At 45.9% G+C, this 23,628-nt stretch overlaps 4 protein-coding genes across 10 annotated transcripts; 3 read left to right on the top strand and 1 right to left on the bottom strand.

Annotated features, from left to right (window-relative positions):
• Nucleotides 1-718: 718 nt before the first annotated feature.
• Nucleotides 719-12,766, bottom strand: Alh (coiled coil domain containing protein Alhambra). Of its 5 annotated transcripts, XM_076828613.1 has the most exons (14): nt 12,248-12,765; nt 12,079-12,158; nt 11,735-11,899; nt 11,029-11,226; nt 10,816-10,933; nt 10,277-10,644; nt 9,677-10,005; nt 8,075-8,587; nt 7,825-8,008; nt 7,500-7,734; nt 7,158-7,310; nt 6,453-6,717; nt 6,121-6,249; nt 719-5,733 (listed from the first exon to the last, which is right to left on the bottom strand). In XM_076828613.1, the coding sequence occupies exons 1-14, from the start codon at nt 12,354-12,356 to the stop codon at nt 5,583-5,585; spliced, it is 2,997 nt and encodes a 998-aa protein (XP_076684728.1). In that variant the 5' UTR covers nt 12,357-12,765; the 3' UTR covers nt 719-5,582. The 5 variants fall into 5 exon arrangements, with proteins under 5 accessions (XP_076684728.1, XP_076684725.1, XP_076684727.1 ...); XM_076828610.1 differs by having other exon boundaries at nt 10,277-10,933; nt 12,248-12,766; XM_076828612.1 differs by having other exon boundaries at nt 7,506-7,734; nt 10,277-10,933.
• Nucleotides 12,767-13,779: 1,013 nt separating this feature from the next.
• LOC143377318 (arylalkylamine N-acetyltransferase 1) lies at nt 13,780-14,835 on the top strand. The gene has a single exon (XM_076828467.1). The coding sequence runs from the start codon at nt 14,033-14,035 to the stop codon at nt 14,735-14,737; it is 705 nt and encodes a 234-aa protein (XP_076684582.1). The 5' UTR covers nt 13,780-14,032; the 3' UTR covers nt 14,738-14,835.
• Nucleotides 14,836-15,436: 601 nt separating this feature from the next.
• On the top strand, nt 15,437-18,557 carry LOC143377315 (uncharacterized). Of its 2 annotated transcripts, none has more exons than XM_076828464.1 (3): nt 15,437-15,858; nt 17,349-17,634; nt 17,725-18,557. In XM_076828464.1, exons 2-3 carry the CDS (start codon nt 17,362-17,364, stop codon nt 18,214-18,216), a joined length of 765 nt encoding a protein of 254 aa, XP_076684579.1. In that variant the 5' UTR covers nt 15,437-15,858; nt 17,349-17,361; the 3' UTR covers nt 18,217-18,557. The 2 variants fall into 2 exon arrangements, with proteins under 2 accessions (XP_076684579.1, XP_076684578.1); XM_076828463.1 differs by lacking the exon at nt 15,437-15,858 and adding an exon at nt 16,376-17,155.
• A 226-nt stretch (nt 18,558-18,783) lies between these two features.
• LOC143377316 (uncharacterized) lies at nt 18,784-20,508 on the top strand. Of its 2 annotated transcripts, XM_076828465.1 has the most exons (4): nt 18,784-18,925; nt 18,998-19,258; nt 19,357-19,455; nt 19,915-20,508. In XM_076828465.1, the coding sequence occupies exons 2-4, from the start codon at nt 19,001-19,003 to the stop codon at nt 20,293-20,295; spliced, it is 738 nt and encodes a 245-aa protein (XP_076684580.1). In that variant the 5' UTR covers nt 18,784-18,925; nt 18,998-19,000; the 3' UTR covers nt 20,296-20,508. The 2 variants fall into 2 exon arrangements, with proteins under 2 accessions (XP_076684580.1, XP_076684581.1); XM_076828466.1 differs by lacking the exon at nt 18,784-18,925 and having other exon boundaries at nt 18,986-19,258.
• The last annotated feature ends 3,120 nt before the right edge of the window (nt 20,509-23,628 follow it).

Below are 23,628 nucleotides of genomic sequence, written 5' to 3'. Positions count from 1 at the left end.
AGAGTGAATACAGTAATCCTGAATTTTCTATTAAAAATCAATTCAGAGATCGAAGGCCTAATCCATAAACAAGCGGTAGCAATTGCGTTCGGACAGGACAGTGGCTTTCAGCGTTATCCATGAGACACAGCGCGTACTCGTGCACTCTCGTGTAATATTGATTCGCCAGAGACGAGGTCGCAGGTGAGACTTCCCACGATCGTTGGACGGCACTGAGGCAAACGCCAGGGATTTGTCTGCTGTCTTAGAGGCAGCACACATTTCTGCAGACAAGGAAGTGCAAGGAATGCTCCCCAGTATCTCATTAAAGGAAACAATCCTTCGCCTCGCTTGCTTACAGCATTATTTTATACAGAATTCATACATTTGTAACGAGCTGCGTTGAAGTGCGTTCCCTTGAACACAGAAGGAATTATACAGCTGGAAACAGAACTAGTATAGAGTAACTCTGTTCGTTAACTCTGTTGGACACTGAACAGTTTCATGGATTACGCTGTAACAGTTCACGCTGACAATTTTTTTAAACAGGAGCAACTGTGCTTCGCGCGAAAGAAATTTGAACACTTTAACAATTCTGTAACTCGCTTCGGACGTTCTCTAGAAATCCTTTGAATCGGCATGCAATCGGAAGCAGTTGATTCGAAGATGGAGCAACAGCATGCGGATACAGGAGAGTTGCGAAGCAGGAAGCGTGTTGGTCGATGCAAACTGCGACGCAGTCGTTTAGTCTTCTTTTATTACATGCTTCCGTATGCACAGTTACATTACAAAATCGTATCGCGCAGTGATTTACATCCCTGGATCTGGATCCGCACGACTCCAGGACAACGCTTCTGAGGCAGCCGTGCGCTATTAACCCCTGCGATCCCCGAGAATCAGCTTCGAACACAGAGGCGAAGAGGCAGTTCGGAGAGACGCAAGTGCACGTTTAACATAAATCGCGCTGCATCAGAAGTACCGTCCTCGTTCAGGGTTGACTCTCGCCCGCCTCTCGCCCCTCACTGAGACCGTGTACAATCATGTCAGGTGTAAATATAAAAATGAAAGTTTCTAGGCATCCGATCGAGGCAGAGATCCTGGTCTAGTGGCTGTTCGCTCGCACTTGAGTCAGTGGTTCCACGCGGCAAATACTTTCAACATTACTAACACGCTTTTACTCCTCTCTACGAATAAAACAAGTAATAAATATAGCCCACGCTCTTCGCGACAGATAATTTACTAAAACAGGACGCACGACTTCGCGACAGTCTAAATAAAATTTGGAAGCTCATTCAACAATTGATCAAGCCTACGATGACTGCACCGAGAGGGAAACACTCGCTCGACGCTGGGCTAGGAAACACTCAGCAGGGAAGAGCGTAGCCAAAGATTTAAGGAACCACTGACTCAAATGAAGCTCAGGGTGCGACGAAGGGGCGGGCGAGGTCGCTCTTGAATCGTTAGCGCAATAAAAAAAAAAAAAAGAAACAATCAGCCTTTCCTCGTTAGAAAATCTTCCCTCTGTGGAAACACATATGGCATTTCGCTCGGTATGCTTCTCTCACCTTACTTTTACGGGTACAACATAGACATACGTGTTTAGGACAGTCCAAAGGTGGCGCGCTTGGGCAGCCCCGGATTTCTAGCTGCTCGTGTTTCACTTGAAAATATACAAAAGACCACCGGAGGTGACGGCCACCTTTGGAGTGTCCCATGCTCCGGCGACGCACCCTCTCCTCGTTCGTTTTTACATGGATAACTAGCGCCGCGAACGCCGCAGGCCCTCCCGGAAGCGTCCAGGCGGACCTGGGTTCGAACTTTTTACAGTAAATTCCGCGGGGGAGGCCAGAGAGGTGCGCTCGCCTTCCCTCGATTTTCTACCCCCATCTCCTTGTACAATTATCTTACAGCGAGTTGCTTTTGTTTCTGCTCGTTCGCGGAGGGATCGGCCGACTCTCGCTTTCTCGTAGAAAAGTGGAAACACGCCGAGTCACTTGCACACGCTTACTTTCCGACAGTGACGAAACTCGAGTATCAAAAAACGCTACGGTACGTGTTCTGTGCCAATATTTTGGCCAATCAAAGCATTGCTGCCGCCTTTGGACGTTGATCTTTGGACAAAATTTTGCTCCCCCTCTAAGATTTCGCTTCTCCGCCAATTCCGGCTATAATCGAACAGTTGTAGAACCTGCGTAAAGCTGTCGCGTTAATTGAAAGCTGTTGCATTTGTGTGTTCGCAATGCATGTCAGTGAATTATGGTCATCGCACGAATGGATGCTCCGTCCAGATCGATCGTGGAGCAAACATCTTCGTTTAATGTTTAACGTGAGCTACGCCCTTAATACAAGTCCTTCTACGTCTATGCTAAACGCATCACTTTTGTGTACATAAATGCATACGTACGAAACATTTAACAGTTACAATAAAGCTACGAATAGAAAATTCTAATAAACAGAAGCCACTGGGTTTATAAGAAGTTTACAAGAGAGCGCTTCGATTAAATTTAAAAATATAATTCCACATTCTATCTGTATCGATGAATGTTTAATAGCGCAATCGTACAATTCTCGAACATAGTTTTCGGCTGAAACTCTCTTGTCCACTTCGTATTCGGGCTGGGACTATTTATCGAATTTTTCGGTATTCGAATAAACGAATACTACAGTTGCTCAATTATTTGGCGAATATAATTCGAATATCCAAGTATCCAAATACTATTCGAATATCCAAGTATCCAAATACTATTCGAATATCCAAGTATCCAAATACTATTCGAATATCCAAGTATCCAAATACTATTCGAATATCTAAGTATCCAAATACTATTCGAATATCCAAGTATCCAAATACTATTCGAATATCCAAGTATCCAAATACTATTCGAATATTTAAGTATTCGAATACTTAAATATTCGAAGTTTATTCGTAGCATTCGAATACTTGTAAAATATTTTAATAGTCCCAGCCCCTACTTCGTATAAACCCAATGTTCCTTTCGATTAGAGAACTTTGGTCAAATTAAAATGAATTTTCAAGCGACAAGCTTCGAAAGAGTCAATATCCACAGAGCGGATTAGGAACACAATAATTTATTTGTACGAACAGAAGAACCGAACACAAGAACGAGAATCAGTGTAATTTCTTTACCGCAGCATGAAGATATCCACCGAAACGATAATGTGTCGAGCAACTACCACTTTTCTTCCCCGTTAGTCAAGTCGTTTAAGAAATCGAGGAGGTTCAATGATTCGATTGCAAAAATTTGGCACGATATGCTGTGTAAAAATATCATCGTACTGCTCTCTGTTACTTCGCTTATTCATTACGCGCTTTGTTCTTGTTTCTTTCTCTCTAACGCTTTCTCGTACTGTATATAATCTTAAACGTACAGAGATATTAGATTGATTAATGCATAAAATACTCTTCATTGGTATAAACGCACTGTTGTCTTTAACGATCACTAATTACGTTTTTTCTCCCTTTTTTGCAAAGCCTTTCGAACATTCAACGAAGCCGTCGATCGTGGAGGTTCCTCCAATTCTGCATTGATCGCTGTGCAATTTAGAGGGACACTGGATTTCAATAACTTCGATAAATAATTCAGAAAATTTAGCTACTTTTTGGGTGCTCAAGTACAACTACAAAATAGCTATTTCTTTTACAAAATAGGTGCCATTCCTGTGTATCCAAAACTGTACAATAATTAACGCAGAATTTTTACGCGATCGACGTACACGAAGAAGGCTCGACAGAATTTTGTACAGAAAAATCGATTCTCCCTGAGTGGTGACGAGCTAATCCTGAAGATTCGGTGCCCTCGTGATCTACCACTATCGTCTTATCAAGTTATCTCTATCATACGCAACGTACGCCTAGAAGTTCCTCGGATCGGCTTAAAAAATTTCGTCTGAAATTCACGTTTCCCATGCAATCGCTCGCGCGCCCCATCTCAAATCGTCTTTCCTTGAAAGAGCGTTTAAAATAAAGAACACAATACGGCTAAAACAGCTTCGTTCCTCCTCCAACGAAATGAGACATTAGTACCATTTAAATAATCTAATACTAGTCGAAAGGCAGTGAAATTAGACTGAAAATTAATTCGTACGATTAGCTCGGAACGTTGTCGCACATGCTGACTTTAAAAATACTTTTCATGATTCTACTTCGACGGAAAGACGGATTCCCGATGTCCCCTCCCAGGCCAGTGCTACTTTAATTCCTATTCACTGGCCTCCGGAAACTTCTACCCAATTGGTAGTACAAGAACAGAGTGATAAAAGAGTAAAACTTATTTCTCCGCGTTGCAAATATCCTCCCGCTTAAAACGTCGCTTATTACCAACATCTCTGATACAGTTGCCCCGAATTTTAGTTCTCCCTTCTCGTCGTACAAATAGCCCTAGGTTTCTTGAGCGAATGTCCTATCCTTAACTCTCAAACATGCACTCGCCTAACAAACTGCTCTTTTGATTATGCGTCTAGCATACGGTTACAACGATCGACAAAGGTTTCAAGTAAAGTGTGTGTGTGTTGGGTGGTGCCATCGAGAAAGACAAGGTACTAGCAACGAAAGATGAACCCACTGTATGCTACAGGGCGTATAAAGAGTAGCAGTTTCCACAAATGGACTTGTAAAACAGATTCTCCTCAGTTAAACAATTCGGAATCAGTTTCCCAGATTCACCCGTGAAATCAGTTGCCATTCTCCCGCCCTGCGATCCTTGAGGACACAACTCTAAAATGTTAAGACTCTGAGCCGGTCGCGCCTCGACGTCCAACCAGCTCCGTGAATTGGGAGTTAAAGCAGAAACGATCTTGGAGAGCTTCGGGGTCGACCTGTCCCGCAGAGACCTTTAATGGTGGAAGGCAGTGCTCGTGTTGTACATATAAGTAGTATGCTTTATGTATAAGATTAGAATATACATAGTCTGGCTGCGGGACAGGACCACCCATTCTTTTACGATCTATGAAAAGACGCAACCCTTCGAAGGGACCCCCAACGAATGAACAGCTCGTGAAACATGAGACGCTTGGAAATGATGCCTCTGTAAATAAAAAATGATGGGCGAGACGCTTTGTCGTACCACCAGACTTCCACACGCCTGATCACCTCTCGTTAAAATGTACACCTACTCGTAATATTATTGCTATTCGGTCGCGATAAGATTAACTTACAGTCTAAGATTTGTACATCTGCGTTTCTTTTCATCATGATGTTGACGATGGAGAGATTGTCTCAGACGTGCCCAACATGACGTGCGACCAAGGAGGAATTCAAAAAGGGGAATTCATTTGAAAAGTGCTCCCGGCCTCTTTGTGCTACTGTGTTCGCGGTTTTCCGCGCGACTGAAGCTGGTCGGTGAATATCTCAATTGACAATGGAGTTCTTATTTCTGTATTCTCGAGAATATTAAGCTACGAAGTTGCAAACTGATTGGATTGTGGCGGGGCAGAGAATTTGGCGAAGGAGCACGATTCAATGTCGAAGATGAGGCGATGAATTCCCTGTTCTAGCACGTCACGGTTACCTATCAACCATCATCACTACTACGCCTATCAACTGGTGCAGCACGCTTCTGTGCGCACGCTGTGTCCATCTATCTTCAGCTGGGTTTCCCAGGTGGCCCGTGGCTGGGTGGAGAGGGTCCGTGTGAATGAAGGTTGTGAACGTTACCTACTTGGTTGCTCGCGAGACTGGACATAGTGGGTTGGTACATCGAGGGCATGTAACTGCTCGATGACTGTGGCACTGACCTGAAAGTGCGACAAACTCCCTCTAAATCTAATCGCGCGGTTAAACAGCGTATAAAACCATAGGAGAGAGTGATATCGAGAAAAAATTAAAACAGACTTCAAAAAAATAAAAATGCACTGAAAAGTGAAAAATAAGTTTTTTCCTTATTTAATTTAAGCACTGTGTAAATCTGGCGCAGACTTAAAAATTGAGAGTCATAGATTAAACAAGGAAAAAACATCTCATTTTTTAGTGCATTTTTATTTTTCTGAAGTCGGTTTTAATTTTTTTTTAATTCTTGTTTCGCGAAAATCAGTTCAGTAGTTACGGAGAAATTCGCGGACAAACTCTTTCTTTTTTAAGTCAGTAAAAAAGAGAAATGTAGGGAAAGCGTATCGATATTTCACCTTGGTACTCCACGCAGAGGATCTGGTGTGACAGAGGAGTTCCTCACCACTCCTGCGTTGCTGGCAGGCGCGGGAGACACTATGTTACTTGGCTGGCCTTGGTGGTACGCGCTCCCAGCAGGGCTGTGTCTGTTCGCGAAGATAGAAACAGAGATTAAACGTTGCAGGTACATAGTTGTCGGTACAATCGAACCTCGATAATAGGGCAGAGAGATACCATATAGGTGACAAATTAAATTTGAATTTTCACCTATATAATTCGAAAAAAAAATCCCTTCCCTTGAGATTCGAATTATCGAGGTTCGACTGTACTTGGAAGGCAGATACTTTACCTGATCGTTGGACTGGGCTGCGGTGCAACCAGAGACGTCCTATGCTGATACTGAGAAAGAGACGCTGCAGCTGGCGGAGAAGGGTCCGGAGGTAAACCATTCTCCAAAGTTGTCGAATGATTACTCGAACTGGAGTGCGGCATGTACGTGTTGTTCACCCTGGACTCACGGTTCACTCTTGGGACTGGAGCCGCAGCTCCTGGAGGGACGTCTGGGTGTGGAACGTTGGGGTGAGCCGGATTGACAGACGGGTGGATGTTGTTTGCTGCAATTTGGCAATAACGTAACATCGAACCATACTCGCTTCGAAACTAGGGATTGCAATACCGGTAAATCGCGAGAAAACAATGTAGCGCATATAATAGTAGCGCGGTAATTAAAAAGTCGGTAAATTTGCAATCCCTATTCGAAACTAGGTTTGGGACTATTCGAATAATTTAATATTCGAATGCTATGAATACACTTCGATTATTTGAGTATTCGAATACTATTCTGGTGTATTTCAATACTTAAATATTCAAAAAGTAATCGAATACTTCAATATTCGAATAGTATTTGGATACTTGGATATTCAAATAGTATTTGCATACTTGGATATTCGAATTATATTTGCCAAATAATTGAGCAACTGAAGTATTCGAATACCGAGAAATTCGACAAATAGTCCCAGCCCCATTCGAAACTGGAATAAAAGAGGACACTTACTTGGGTGCGCACTCGGCTGACTAGTCAGCGGAATAGCGAGTCTAGCATTCACAGCCAACAAATGATCCCTCCTTTGTAAAAGACTATTTACATGTTCCTCTAACCTAAGATTCTCCGCTCTTAACTGGTGAAGACACGACAGCAGGGAAGCGACTGTAAAGAGGATTCCACGATTAATCTTCATCTCCGAACAAATACAACGGTTACCAAACCTAACGAGCCAGGAAGCAATATGTTTCGCACGCTACGAAACGAGTTCATGCAAACAGACCGAAGGACAGAAGAGAGATCCCTAATTTCCCCAAACCCATGCGACTGAAAGCATGTTTTTCCTTGCCGTACACTCACTGTCAAAGTGCTGGGCCTGCTCCATCAGGAACTGGCTCCCTTGCTCCCACTGCCTCTCGAGAAGTTGATCCAGCGTCTGCGGTATCGCGCCGCCTCCCAGCGCACCAGTGTTAGCCGCGCTAGCAGCAGCACTGGCGCTGGTATTAGCATTGATGTTCGCGTTGCTGGTAGCGTTGAACACCGACGAGAACGACGTGGGTGGCACGCCTATTTGATTCGATCGTATCTGCTTGTAAAACAATAGACGATGATTAAAACAGGGGAAACTCCGAGCAGCTGGTCTCCAATTCCCAAAAAGCAGCATTTTAGTTACACATACAGACGCGATCACTCGACTGTGCAGCTGCGGACCGACCAGGTTCGTTGTAGAATTACTCGCTTCCGTGAAAATAGAATGCGCCTCCAATTCTTGCGAGAGGGTGTCGGACATCTTCTGCGCCATTGTCGAGGTCGGGTTCAATTGATTTCCTAGCATATGCGGCGCGCTAACTCCGTTCTGGAACCTATTAGATACGTTGAATTAACATATATCCGGCAGAAAATTGCGTTACTCTAGTTCTGATTCTTACAGCTTCACGTCTTTCTCCTCTTTAGTGTTCGTAAGCGTCGGAGTGCTGGACGCGGAGGGTGTAGGGGTCGTAGAAGCCGCGCTGGCACTTTTCCTCTTCCGCCTGCCCGGCCCGCTACTGCTCATACTCTCGGAACCGGGACTGCTGGGCGGGGACTCTTTGACGGTGGGGCCCATCGTGTTAACGGTGCTGACGCTAATGCTACTGAAGTGACCCGCGTTTAACGTAGGGCCTTGGATAATAGATGGTACAGGCGTCACGGTCACAGCAGGTGGGGGAGTTTGGTGGTTATTTCTGCCCCCTCCTCGTTTGGATGTCGTCACTACCGCGCTGCTGGAAACTGATGTTACGACGGAGGAGGCTGTTGGCGGAGGTTGTTGCGGCTGCTGGTGTTGGTGCTGCTGATGCGGCTGTGATTGCACTTGCGGTTGAGCTTGTGGCAGTGCTGGTTGACTGTTTGACGACCCACGTTTCGGCTTGCGGGACTTCTCTTGTTTATCTGACGACTGAGAGCTGAGAAAGCAACAACATATATTCACGCGTGTATTCTCACTTTGGTTCTCTCTTATTTTCAAACAACAAGAGATTACTGAAGTTTATGTAATTAATTAGGGAACCATGATAATGGTTACAGGTTATGTGAGATTTCGTGAAACTATAGAGAATGCAAAGTAAACGGACCGTTGCTGATTGCCATTTAAAATGTCACGTTACTCCCTTTCTTCGTTCGTTGCCCTTGAGGCCCCTTGAGGTAGAAAAAACAAACATAACCTCAAAGTGTCCCTGAAGCTAGAGAAATGAGAGAACGCCAAGTGGCCCAACCGTCTGCGAAGTTTCGCGGGGCTGAGGATTCCTTAAAATTTACGCCGTAGAAAAATAAGATTTTTTCAAACTCCTCGGAATTAACTTCTCCCGTTCACCTGCCCCGATACTGCGAGTACTTTTCAATCGCAACGATGCCCTCCACTATTTTCAACGAGCGCAATCGCATTTTTGCTACGCAACATTTATCACAGTACGCCAAATCTCTAGACTACAAAACTTTTCTATCCCAACGATTTTTACGGTACGCGCGAAGAGGTTAGGTGCACAGTGGCTTGTTTATCCAACCGGTCGGCCATTTTGATGTCTCCAGCCTCGGCGCGCATTTCAAATCGAGCGCGCCAACCGCGCCAGCTTTCAAGCGTATCAAAAGAACTTGAAACGTCTGTTTAATACTAGGGCTGGGACTATTTGTCGAATTTTTCGGTATTTGAATACTATTCGAATATTTAAGTACTCGAATACTATTCGAATATTTAAGTACTCGAATACTATTTGAATATTTAAGTATTCGAATATTTAAGTATTCGAATACACCAGAATAGTATTCGAATACTTAAATATTCGAGTAATAACATTCGAATACTCAAATATTCGAAGTTTATTCGTGGCATTCGAATACTCAAATCTTCGAAGTTTATTCGTAGCATTCCAATATTAAATTATTCGAATACTCCCAGTCCTATTTAATACTAGATTTTACGCGTCGTATATATGGCCCCGTTTTATTAAACTAGAATTTGCACAGTATACAATATATATTTTTATCGTCCTGCTTACCGAGACCTTTTAGCAGGACCTTCCTCCGTCTCGAACCTCTCGGAGCTCGGCATAGCGCTCGTCCTCGGCTCTGCGGTGGCTGCAGTGGTAATGATACTCTGCTGCAGTTGCTGGTACAGCGTCGGAGCACTCGTCACCACACTCTGCACCGCGCCGGGCAGCGAGGTTGCCGTGAGAGGAACAGACACCACTATGCTGTTGGACGTAGTCGTCGGCGATTGTGTGACGAGCGACGACTGGGGCTGCGTCACCGCCATTATCACAGGCGTGGTGGTCACCTCTGTGGTGACCGGAGTGCTAGACGACTGAATGGGGCTCTCAACTTTCAACTAAAACACAGAAATATACGATCACTCTAACTTCGCGCCTGGAACATCGATTACCGATCGTTACTTCGCGCTTAGAGAATTAAAGTACTGATCATCATTCTCCACTTAGAAAATTAAGTACCATCGCGCTTGAAAGCTCAGAGAACCAGAGACGTGACTCTAAGAGTGCATAGAATTATTCCAGGGCTACTGGCGATTCCCTAGTTGAAAAGGGCGGCTAGATGGAGAATCGAGAAAGTTGCAGCACGTGAAACTATAAGAATCTTCTCACCTTCTTCGACTTCTCCGGCTCAGTGGTCGTGCTCAAGCTAGTGGCCTCCGTTATGGTGGTCTGCACGTTGTTGCTTGAAACTGCTTGCTGCACAACGGAGCTGACCGCCACCACCACGGAGCCGCTGGCTTCAGAGCTGACCGACTGGTTCGAGTTCTCGTTCCCTATCACCGTCGGCGTCCGTGCCCCCGTCTTTCTCTTTTTACTGTGGCTAGACGCCTTGCTGGACGTCGACGAGTTCGATTTCGTTTGCCCACTGTTTTTGTGGCCCGCGCTCGCGCCCGATCCCGATTTAATCGTCGCCACCGCGGCGGTGGACGTGCTGCCGTCGTGCCCGAACACACTCTCCGATTGGGTGACGATCGTCTCTACGAAGTTGGAAGTGGTGAATTTACTGGGATTGGTGGTGTTCTCTTTGGGTGTGTTACGGCCGCTGCCGCTTTTGTCGTCAGCGACGCCATTTAGCTCTAGGCTTGGACTAGTATTGGATTTGTTTTTAGAATTGGTAGTGGATTTGGAACTTGAACTCTTTCGTTTACCGCTTGACGAAGACTTTATCGGGGTCTCTGCTTCCTTTTCAGGAGACGAGTCTGACGAGCCGTTGTCGGCAGGTATTGGCTTGTAGGGTGGTATAGTTTTAACGTTACCACCCTTTTTCTGTAGAAAGAACAGGGGGGGAGGCATTGTTAATCAAGTCTTCGGGATGGATTAATGATACTTGCGTCGGTTCAATGGCAGGCTTTAGGACTAACCAGTTTCGAGTAGTGATGCTGGCAGTATCCGCAGTATTTAACGTTGTCCAGATAGTTGCCAGCCTCCTCGCAGAGCAAGCCAAGAGCCTGAGCGCAGGTCACATGAAATTGCTGCCTGCAGCCGGTCTTGTTGCACTGCATGCAGGCTCCCACGTTTGCTCTGCTGCCTCTTCCCTGCTCCTCGCAGATATAACACGACTAAAACAGTCATATTCCCACACATTTCAAGCATCTATCGAGAACATTGTACGCCTTAAGAGTCGAACTGGAACTATTCGTATATTTTACAAGTATTCGAATGCTACGAAGAAACTTCGAATACTTAAATATTCAAATAGTACTTGGATACTTGGATATTCGGATTATATTCGTCAAATAATTGAGCAACTGAAGTTGAAAAATTCGACAAATAGTTCCAGCCCTACTTAAAGCCGCGTATTCACCTGTGCATTCGGCGCGCACCGATTTTTTGCTCGTTCGGAGCTCAGCGCGCGTTCGGGATTGAGTGAAATTTCCGGCGTCCATTTCATGGTATTGTTTGGACCCGAATGCACGCTTTAATGGACCGCCAGCAAGCGGATCGGCCCGAACACGCGCCGAACACCGAACGAGCAAAAAATCGGTGCGCGCGGAATGCACATTCGGGACAAACACAGAGATGAATACGCGACTTAAGAGACTACCGTACGATCATCGTCGTCCTTACTTTGCTGAACCTCTCGGATGGTATGAGCTGCAAAATAATCGGCTCCATTGTTGTCACGTTACCGAATCGAACCTCCGGTATGTAGAGAGCGCAAACGACGTGTGCCCATCCAGCCTGATCTGTTCTCTTAAGCGCTCCATCCCGGCTCGGGCACAGCTCGCAGCGCTGCCAAGCATGAGCAGAAAACGCATTCATAAAGAATCCACCCCGAGAACCATCCGCGTTCTCAGCTCTAACGAGCGACGCAGGGGCGTGTAGATATTACGATACTAAACATAACATCTAGAATAAGACGAACAGGCGTCGTAAACATCTACACACCGATGATCCCTCCCCGAACTCACCACACGGGCGCTCCGCTCCTGCGACTCGCACTTCCTGCAGTACCAAGGGCCCGTCGGTACTGTAACGATGCCGTAGCAAGCTGCAAAATGATTCGCATATACTACCGTGCCTCGCAGTGCTCTGGCGCGCGGCGCGCAGAGCCGTCGCGATGCTATTGCAAGAACGAACCTTGGTGTACAGCAACGGTGCAGCCCTGGCCATCGCAGTACACCAGCGGGTTCTCAGTCCAGCCCCTCTCGTCAGAACACACGCAGCACCCTCCGAGCATCTCCTTCATGCTGTGCTCCAGGCAGTTCGGAAGACAAGACTAGCATGAGGAGCTAGGCGAGCCTGTGGTGAAGACGTGGCGCGTGGCAGCCCCGCTCCCGCAATTGCATCCTGGCGACGTTCGTCCACGTTCCTCGCTCCCTGGCCGCGCTCCACGTTCACTCGTGCACGCGTGTGACGCATTCAACGGGGGGGGGACCGAGTGTCGCGGGCACGCGGGTCCCTCGCTCCTCCGCGGGCAACCGGGGGCACAAACCGTCGGCACCGGGGGCGAACGCGCCTGGCGCCGGTCCACCGTCCGCTATCCCTGGCTGATTCGTCCGCGGGACCTGCTTCTCAACGTTTGTTATTTACAACGGGCGCTCTATTTGTTTCGCTGGTCGGCCATCTTATTTTTTGTTGTCGCGGCGGAGCTGCGCACGCGCAGCCGCGCGCACTGCCGCGAAACCAGACGAGCGTGTTCGTAAACGCGGCTGCGAAACTAACCCCTAACATGTCGCCGCGACAGAGCGGCTTCGCGCCCGGCTTTTCGGGTCGGAATCAGTTGCGTGTATGCATCAAGGGGGTTGGCAGAGATTTATGATGGAGAGGTATGGTAAGTTGTATGTTGACGGGGGAGGATATTGAGTGGAAACGCTGGAGGTCTATCGGTGCTGGACGAGATTCGAAGGCTGGTTTGAATCGTCGACCGCGAAATTATGTGGCCACCTGGTGAGCCTTTGGAAAAGCACTGAGAAATGTTTTTCCAAGGATGGTCCATGGATGCGGGGGTTGAAGCAAAAGACGGAAGGAAAATCGACGGTTTCAGCCATGTTGAGCCGGTGTTGCGATTCTCGCTCTAGCGGCGTTTAGCGCAAGCTCTTGGAGCGCGAAGTTCGAACTTTAAAGAGTTAAGGACGAAGTTTATTACATTTGAAATTTGTCTTCGCCTCCTTCCTTATCGCTCGAAAACAATGTATTAATTTTAAAAAGAGGAACGAACGTACGAAGAAGCCTGTTTCTTCGCCTCGCAATTCATCATCGACGTTGTAAAAGCACAGACGTGTTATAATAAAGCCCAACCTTTGATCAATCTTTAAATATCTTTGTTCATTTCTTAATAGTTCTGGTTAATATTCAATAATTAAATTCAGTTCAGTTCAATAATCTTTAGTTCGTTCAAAGTTATTCGTTACAAATTGTCTTGTTCAATCAACTTCGCACGATTCGCGAGCAGAACCCTTTTGGGTTCCACGGACACCGAACCAGCATAAGATCAATATTACTAGTATACAAAAATTGCTGAAACTCTAATTTAAGCACACTCTTCAATAGATGAAGATACCGAGCCACCCATGAACGCACCGCCGCCGTATACGATTAGCAGATAGACCAATCGCAGGTCCCAGCACTTCAGCTGGACTCCTAGAATACAGCAGAGTAGTACGGTGTCTATCGAACGTGCCACAGTGATGTAACTTGTGATAGAAGAAGTCTGCACGAACAGATACACATGTCAATATGTAAAGTAACCAATCGTGACGCGAGATGAATTGCAAGAGAACAAACTGTGATTTAATCTTATCTAAAGTAACGCCTCATTTATCTAAAGCACCATAAAGATCAAAGGAGCCAGCAAAGTAGATTTCTGTCTTATTGCACACAGAACTGCTAACTGGGCTAGTCAGATAAAAAGATAATTTAAAAATGGCATCGTGTACGGATTCGTACCGCATTCTATGGGCAGAAGAAGCTCACTTAGCTGAAATACTATCGTTCCTGCACGAAAGCTTCGATAAGGAAGAAACCATGCTAAAGAGCTTGCGAGGTAAGAGCTCTCTGAGTAAAGAGGAGGCGGAATCGATGAGGATAGACCACGAGAGGTTGGTAAGGGCGATATTCGCGTTCTCGCCTTGCCTGATAGCTGTAGAAAATTCCTCCAAGAGAATAATAGGGGCGAACCTGATGATAGTCAGCAAGAGTACAAAGTTTGATAACACGGACAGAGTTTCCGCGGCGTTTAGCAAGAACCCGCCCACGACGAGATTAATGAAACAGTACTTTGATTATTTGTCGGAGATCAGCGAGGAAGCTGACTTGTACGGAAGGTTTCCTGATTCTAAAGCTGCTGCGGAGTTCTACGCAGTCGCGGTCGACAGGAATTATCGCAGGATGGGTCTGTCAACGAGATTGATGGATGAAGGAATAGCGTTTGTGAGGAATACTCTTAAAGATGTTGGGTTCATATTTGGGGTGTACACTTCTGTATACTCTAAGAAGGCAGCAGAGAAACTTGGCTTGAAAAGTGTCATGGATGTGGACCTCTTGAAATATAAAGACACCGAAGGTCGAGCTATTTTTGCGGACACTCCTCCACATAATATAGTTTCTGTCATGGTCTTGCAAATTTAGCACGGTTACACGCGATGAACTGAGGTGGTTCCACTTGGGAGAAAAGTGCTCGGTATTGAAAGGATATTTTTGTATAAAATACACACAGTTTAAACTAACTTTGAAGTCTCGTTTTGTCTACTTCTCTCGCACTACTCATTATTGAATTATTATATAGTATTATATGGTAACACAGACGTGTAAATCGACTGAGTTGAAATCTCTGAGAGATCAACTCTATGAGAGTTCAACTCTGGAAGAGATCAACTTTTGAGAGTTCAACTCTGGAAGAGATCAACTCTACGAGAATTCAACTCTATGAGAGTTCAACTCCGCGAAAGTTCAACTCCGCGAGAGTTCAACTCTACGAGAATTCAACTCTATGAGAGTTCAACACCACGAGAGTTCAACACCACGAGAGTTCAACACCACGAGAGTTCAACTCCACGAGAGTTCATCTCTGTGCGAGTTCAACTCTGTGCGAGTTCAACTCTATGAGAGTTCAACTCTGTGAGAGTTCAACTCCACGAAGGATCAACTCTACAAGAGTTCAAGTCTGCGAGAGTTCAACTTTACGAGAGTTCAAGTCTGCGAGAGTTCAACCCTACGAGAGTTCAACTCTGTGAGAGTTCAACTCTACGAGAGATTAACTTTATAAGAAATGAATCATTTTGCATCAAAATCCTCCAAATGTGATGCATCAGAACTGTAGGGAAGTACCAACACTCTCCTAGAGTATATTGCATCACCTCCGAGTCATAGTAGAAGTATTGGGCGTTCCCCCGATGCAGTATCTCCTATTAGTGTTGCGCGGAGCAACTTGACAGAGCTAGAAACTGGACAGTTGCTATAATCGCCAGCCAATGATCAGTCATTCTTCCTAGGGACCATTTGTCATCTAGCATTCCGTTAGACTGCGATAATAGCACCTCCTCCTCCATCGATATTACTTTGGGAAGCACCCGCGGCTCGATATTAGAAGTTCCAAGGATCGAATGGGTTCTGTTTCGCGATAGAGCGAGATAAAAGGGAGCTACCGAGAACGTGTCAAGTTGCGATCAATCTGATCCTTCCTCGGGCATTAGTCGTGCCTTGGGGAGCTAAGAAACCAGTCGATTGTTCCCTGCAAAACATAGACGATTGTAAGTAACGCTCTCAACCATCAACAAGCAAACCTCGATTTTTCTTTCGCTGCGCGAACAGTGACTCCGTCGTCTGCTGGTTTGACAGCTGCGACATGTTATCGCTGCATACGTTAGCTTCGTTATCGACGACTCAGTTCCCGGTAATCGATCTAAAAAAAACGCGATTCCGCGGCCACGCGACAGTGCTATCAACTCTTGGGAGACTTGCGCGATCCGCTGAGAAACTGTGTGGGAGTTACAACTGTGGTTTTGGCTTCTACGATGGCAATTCTGACTAATTCACTCGGCCTGTTCACTGGACTATAATACGAAACGTGGTGTGCTCGATTGCATTTAAGAAGACCCCCCGTCTTTTAAAACCCAGCCTTCACTCTTCGAAGCAAAAATTGGAAACCTCGAGAAAGGCCACTTCGCTTTCAAACTCTACCGCTGTCTTTAATCAAAATCAGTTAATTTAATGGAGCTTCGTATATCAATCGGAGAGTTTTTGATAAATTCAATGGCTTCATTTAAAATTGGCCTCAAACTTACGACGCAGTGAGCGAGTGCTAACGACACAAAGCTGAATGAAGCTAGGCGCCTCATTAGAATGCGATTAGCGGTCACGGACCTGACGACCTTCCTCGCTCCGTTGTGACACACCTAAATTTATCTGCGCTGCATTTCCACGTTCCCTCTCGCCGCCGTGGTCTTGTGGGCGCAGAGTCACGTGGCTCGCTGACTGACTCGTGCTTACCACACGCGTATCGTGTTTCTTATTTACCGCTCACTTTATTCAAACCGCGTGCGTGCTATCTTAATCGCCGATTGTTGGTCGAGCACAATAGGGAGCATTCGACTCCGAAGAATGCAGCCGTATCCTTTTCCTTAGCCTCCTGTAAATCAAAGCTACTTCAGCACCTCGTAACACAGGCGAGAAACCAAACCGAATAAACGATAAATACCATTGGAACCTTGGTAGCTGCAGGCTTAGAGTCGTGTTTCCCTTAATTCCGCTCGAATCTCGGACAACGCGGAACCACCTGAAAATGGTGAATCTGTTTTAATCCGGAGCAAGATAAAGATACAAAGATGCGGAATGAAAATAAATAGATCGGGGACCAGGGTCGCGATGTTCCTCAATTTCTTGTATCTTACTTCGGCAAATTGTACAGTGATTACTCTCAGCTGATAGCACCGACACGTGCGAGTTAATCGCGCGAGCTGGCTTGATGTTATACTCCGAGCTCGCTCGCTGATAATGGTCAGTATAACGTGATCCGCCAGCATCCGAGGATCCCTCTTCAACAATGAGGTACGCAGCAATCCAGGCACCTGAGAACATCAACTTTTTAATTCGTATTTGTACACACATTCTACAGTTATTAAGTTACTAAGCTCGCGAGCCTGGGAGAATGTTGACGAACCCAAGCACAAATTGACAAAGACGGTCTACGTACCTAAAAGACTGCTTCGAAGGGATACGAATCGAATAATTCTGTTTGCAGGACCAGAAAGAGAATGCCATCTTACCGGCCCTGGGGCTCCACAGAGGACGGGGCCATAGAGTTCGAGTCGCTGACAGAGGACACCCTGGAAGGTGCCCTGAACGTGATGAGGAAGAGCTTCTTCGTCGACGAGAGCGTGTGCAAAGGTGTAGCTTTGACCTCGGAAGCGGGTGCTTCTTCGGAGCTCGAGGAGCTGTGCTTGGACGCTGCTAAGGACGGCGTCAGCGTCGTGGCCATCGACGTGGAGAGCGGCGAGGTCGTTGGAGCGGCTTTCAACAAAATTCAGGCGAGGCAATCCATCGAATTAAGCTAGAAACGAAAGAGAGTGAGACAATTAGACCCGAATCAAGCTGAAAAGTGACTTACGATTGTTCAGGTGTTGAAGAGCCCAGCGCAGAAGGGTGCCTTCGAGGTGTTCAGTGAGAACTGCAAGTACAAGTCGTCGAAAGCTCTGGTGGACTTCATGGTGAACGTGGACTCCAGGATAAACCTGTTCAAGCACTACAACACAGACTGCGTGTTCGAGGTGATGTTCTTGGCCACCCTGCCTGACAATCAGAAGCGCAGAATAGGGGAGCTGCTGGTGACCTCGTCGATAGAGCTAGCGAAGGAGTTGAAAAGAGGGAAAGCAGTGAAGACACCAGTCGCGATGAATGGCGACGACGTGATACAGAATCTGGCTGCTGTGCCCAACCTGGTCTCCGCGATCATGACCTCCAACTACTCGCAGAAGATCGCAGCGAAGTGTGGGTTCGAGAACCTGATCCGAGTCAATTACGAAGAGTTCTACTTCGGGGGTAAGCCCTTCAGCGAGAGGATAGGGAAGGAGCACCCGAACTGTCTTCTGGTGGCCAAAAGACTGACTTAATTAGCGGGGCACTTTGCGTCGAATTTCTAACTTCTTCGCAAAAAAAATCCTTAAGTATACTTAGGAAAAGTTGCTCACAAGATGTCGCGTTATGTGCCGAAATGTAATAGAAGTTTCTACTGGTACAAGGCCGTGCAGGCCTCTGTTATCAAGTTAGTTGTGCCGGCTTGGGTGAATGAAATCGGAGTTTGGAAGAGGCGATAAGGAAACGTCTGGAACGTTTGCGGAAAGAGTTGGAGACACCGCGTTCTTTGTAGCTTGGAATATACTCGTGCTTCCTCGGAAGCGTTAATAAGTTTCGTAGCAATACAAAAGGCAAGAATAAACGGACTATTTTTGAAGCTGTTCCTTTCCTTCCTACCACTCTGCCCTCCTTTGAAAGTTCCTTAATCGCGTTTGCCAGCGAGGAGATAGGAGAAGCTTAATCGCGTTTCTAGGTCAGACGAGGCAGATAAGAGTAGCGTTTTCCCACTGTGCACTAATTGCACTAAAGGGGCTAGTTATCAAGCCACTGTCTGCACCAACAGAGCAAGCAAATAGAGCGTGGGCTGCATGGAATAACTGTCTCGAATCTAGCTTCATTGTGCCACCGAGTCAGCACGCGCGAAGATCGTCGCGTGCTTCTTATACTCGAGTCCACTTGATCCCGGAGTCGCTGAAGCAACCGCGTCTTTCGCTTGGCCTTCCAAAAAGCTTCTTAGAACAAAAGGTACGAAGACTCCAACGCGAAGATGACATACACTTTCATCCGAAACTACAGTTCCAGTTTATCCATTCCAAGGCCATGTCTCTAAATACCCCTGAGCTTGAAGAGCTAGAGTACAAGCTGCTGACCAGGGACAAGGTGCAGGAGGCTCTGGCGGTGCAGGCTGAGACCATGAAGCAAGAGTGCCTGGCCCTGGGCCTGGGGATGTTCGAGGAGAAGGGCGCGCCGGAAGAGATGCTGCTGCTCTTTAAAGAGATCATGAAAGACGGCGCCACGATCATCGCTGTGGACAAAGAAACCGATCAACTGGCTGCCGTCGCCTTTAACAAGATACACGCAAGTCATTTCCTCGGTTTTCTATTCCAGTTTCAGGCAGCTGGACAGTCCACTTTCTCCGACAGTGCCCGTTGAAACGTTTCTCTGTGTGATTGAAGGCTCGGCCGAGGGAAGGCGAAGAGGACCAGCTGGACAGCTTCATAGAGGAGAACCTGAAGCGGCGGTCGTGCAGGGAGTTGGTCAAGTTTCTCGGTGACGTGAGTGCTGTTATTGGCTGAATTGCTTCCTCCCAATTGAGTGGCTCCGACTGGCTCGCTTCTAATTGCAGTAAAAAGTTGTTGCATTAAGATTGAGAAGTGTCGTAAGCAGAAGCTCAGTTGGATATAGCGACTTGTACTTACAAAGAATATTAATGCTTCATTAATCAGTGTATGTGTGAAGAATTTTGATGCGCTGTGTTTTTTTCCATTGCGTTACCGATGATAAAGCTATCAGACATATGTATACACAGATATATTGTTGACAAACAAGTCCACGCAGCAGTTATCGCAAAGTCTAAATTTGACAAATTTCTAGATAAGATTTTGCGCACAAATTTCGCGAGAATTGTCCAAAAACTCGAGGAGAAATTGAGCTGGAATATTTCACCAGAAATTCATCCTGCGCAGTTCAATTTCAATGCTCGCTGGAAGTTTCATGCCCCCATATTTTTACAGATTGAAACCAGTGTGGATCTCTTCGAGAAGTACAGCGCGAACGGCGCGTTGGAGCTCTTTTATCTGGGCACGAATCCACGGTACCAAGGTCGCGGGATCGGTTGCCAAATGGTGGACAAGTGCGTGGAGTTCGGTAGAGGGCTGCTGAACGGCACAGTGAAGAGGAGCTCGATCGGGGAAGCGATGCCTAACGAGAACGTGCTTCCGGAGATAGTGTTCGGGGTGTTCGCTTCGAATTACAGCCAGCGGATAGCTGAGAAGCTGGGCTTCGAGATTGTGCACGAGGTGCAGTACGAGGACTACAGTTTCGGCGGTAGGAAATTGTCGGAGAGAATAGGCGGGACCCATAAGACAGCCAGGTTGCAAGTTCTCAAGCTCTGACTTGTCTGGACTGGGTTGATAAGTTCTGTACAGTAACCCAGTTTGTATTGAGATTAGCTCGAGTACTGCGAAGCGATAGAATGATGGTACTTATACAGCAAACAGTAGCGTGTCTATGAGTCAAATAGGAATGTTACGTTGTTATTCTTACTTCTAGAATAGGTAATAGTAGATGCACTTTAAGTTCTTAATATAAGAGATAGTTTTACGTTATGGTGCTTTCGTAACATTACTATCCCTCTATTAATTTCCTTCCGCTTCTCACATTCAACGAATACAGTCGCATTTGGACACATTCAGTCCGACGGAAAATAAAGGATTAGAGTCTACGCTCGACAGAAGGGCTCTTCGAATGTACTTGAGCCCAGAGGCGACCACATCTCCTAGTGCTTCGTGCGTAATTAACTTTGTTAGCTGCTCGCTGCTCTCTGGCAATTTAATTAGTCTCATTATCCTACCAAACGGAGGACAAGTAGGGAGAAGATGAGTTCCGCTCTCGGGTCGCACTGCTCTGTTTTTTTTTTTTATATAAGTATATATATGTATGTATTAACACATTTACAATCCTGGTACATAATATTGAGTACAGTGAGTATATTTGAGCGTAATTATGAATCCAAATACCGGCGACACGGCAATGCGCTAGGTTTTTTTCATCATCTCTGCTGACCTCCGAGGTATTCTGCTCTCTTGGACGACTTCTTTTGAGCTGCTGAGCTGATTTGTATGCCAATAGTTCTACGGGACCGGTTAACACCGACGTGGATCAAAGTGGAACATTATGACAGAGCTTAACCCAGTGTCCATCGAAAATGGCACCGCGAAGGAAACTAACTTAATTTACAGAATACCGCTAGAAGGTACCGCTTCCCTAATTCCTCCTCGTTAAAGAGCGGAGCCCGGTAGTTTCGATTTACAAATTTTGGTAGCCTGTTTCGTTATTAGAGGTGTATTACGATCGTCACATTCTGTCGTCGAAATTCTGGATTCCCTTTTCGGAATGTTCTCCAATGTCCCGAATGCCAGAAGAACCCTTCGAACTTATCCAGAAGGATTAGACTCGCTACAGCTTCTCGAAGGAATAATTAAGCTCCGGTAATCAGAACCGAGATCAGACGACTGAGCAGTTAGAAGGAAATCATAGAGTTTCAGGGACTTGTAGAATTGTTCCAGCATTCGGGGAGCATGAATTACAATTGATTGTGTGACGGCTAAGGTTCTACCCGCGGGGGAAGACACCCAAGTGTAAATGCACGGCACTGCTGATCGCTGGTAAATTGTTAGTAAGTTTTGTAAAGCGTCTATCTGAAAGAGATGCGAAATACACGGTTTACTTTCGCATTAGCGTCGCGCTATTCCATAATTATTTAAACGGTGAGATCGCACTACGGTCCCCTTATATAAAAATATTCAACCGGCAATCAGCCAGATAAAAGCCCGCTGGCTCCAGCGCTGCCAAAATCCCCGGGTCGAACGAGGCCTCGAGCGCCATTTACTCCCCTATCTGGCCGATTCTGCTTAAACGGTCAACCCTCAGAGGCCATGGTCCTCTGATAAAAAAATAAATCGCTATCAGAAGTGAGCGGCTGAACAACCAGTACACCGGAATATATCCTCAACATCTCGGCAATAACAACAAGCGCAATTGAACAACATTTTGGGGAACAATCCGAGGGGCTGGCCTGAAAGGGTTCACCAGCTATAGGTACTTGATACTCGGTAAAAACAGCAAGTTATTGCGCGCAGAGTTACAGTAGTCGAGACGAATTATTCGACGCGTTCAAACGCAGGGAGCTCTAGGATTACGTTATCTGGGAACTCGAAGGTGTCGCTCCTTAAACGGAGAGAGCAGCTCAGCACAAATTCAGAGATACATTCGCACGAGTTGAGGTTGTAAAATTTTCGACTTATTCTGTGGAATATAGATAAGTAATAATAAATATTTGAAGGGTAAAGGGAAGAACAGAGAATGTCACAAAATAGCTTCATCGAGAAAATTAAGTGTTTTGTCCCAGTGCAAAGTGGACATTATCTCTTTTTAACGAGTATACCAAAACTTTAAATTGGACTTTATTTCTGTCGCCCCAGTTGCCATCAACAAAATACGCTATAAATAAAAAAAATCACGAAAAACGGACATTCCTCGTTTTCCCTTCACCGCCCAATTTGGCGCTGGATTTCTCCCAGGATTCTTTCCGTAAGAAAACTAACTCTGCTCTCCCCACGTAAGCAGTGGAACCACAAGTTCCCTGCGCTCCTCCAGTGTCCAAAATTCTAAGCGTAACTCTGTCTCCCTTTTACAAAACTTTAGAATCATGTTTCCCTTGTGTTGAGTAACAGCGCCTTCGAAGAAACTCAGACTCTTCTAAGGTACGTGATCTCTCCGAATACTTAGTACGATTGAATGCTGCGACTATAGTGTGTGATAACAGTAGTAAATTAGTACATTCGTTATTGTATCTCGTCATTATTGTAGCTGCTAACGTTAGTACTTTGGAACGCTTCTTTCTCTTTTTCCTTTTGTAAAAAAATGTCGTGGACGTATAGCTTTCCCTTTCGAATAGAATATATGTATGATTGACGGTACTTCCAACAACGAATAATCGGGCCTCTTTCTTATCGGGCTAGAGAGGTCGCCTAGCTGCCAACGACTACCACCATTGTCGTGCTTCGACATGGGTAACGACACTTAATTACTGTTATTAATACATACGAGAGTTGAATACTTAATTCTACGGTCGAGCAGCGGCTCTTGGAGGCTCGACGGTTTTTTCTTTTTGGCACGAATTGCATATTACGTTCGTTTCGCTCTGTCCGAGCCACTTTTGAACTTTTGATTTGCGTTTACTTTCCCCACAGCTTCGACTTTTCTTGGGACGTTGTGTGTCGGTCTGGGGAGAAGGAGGAGTGGAAGTGGGGCTGGAGAAACGATTGGCCCTGAAGAATTGGTCTACGAAACACAGTGGACGACCTTACGAAAAACCAAGGCTCCTGTAAACACGTAATCAAGCCACGATGAGGGCTTTTGTTACCCAAGTACACTCACTTCAGGGTACTAGGCAGCCGGTTTTGTCGAAGATGAAGCATTTCTTTCTGAATTAATTGCGAAGAAGTAAATTGAAGCCGAGGCTTGTTCTTTGACACAACATTATAAATGAAGCTACAGATGGATCATCACTATTAGTGGTCATTGAAAATTTAAAAATTTGAACTTTAATGTCTCTAAATGTGATTTACGATATCAAAAATGCCACATCGTTCGCGGCCACGTAAAAATCTGAGTACTTTGCCGAACATGTTATATATGCACGAATTTTAAGTAAACAAAATGTA

The sequence above is a fragment of the Andrena cerasifolii genome, chromosome 15 (genome assembly GCF_050908995.1).
Source record: "Andrena cerasifolii isolate SP2316 chromosome 15, iyAndCera1_principal, whole genome shotgun sequence".
Taxonomy (NCBI): domain Eukaryota; kingdom Metazoa; phylum Arthropoda; class Insecta; order Hymenoptera; family Andrenidae; genus Andrena; species Andrena cerasifolii.
Note: the sequence above shows the minus strand (reverse complement) of the source record. Positions and strands in the feature narration are given on the sequence as shown.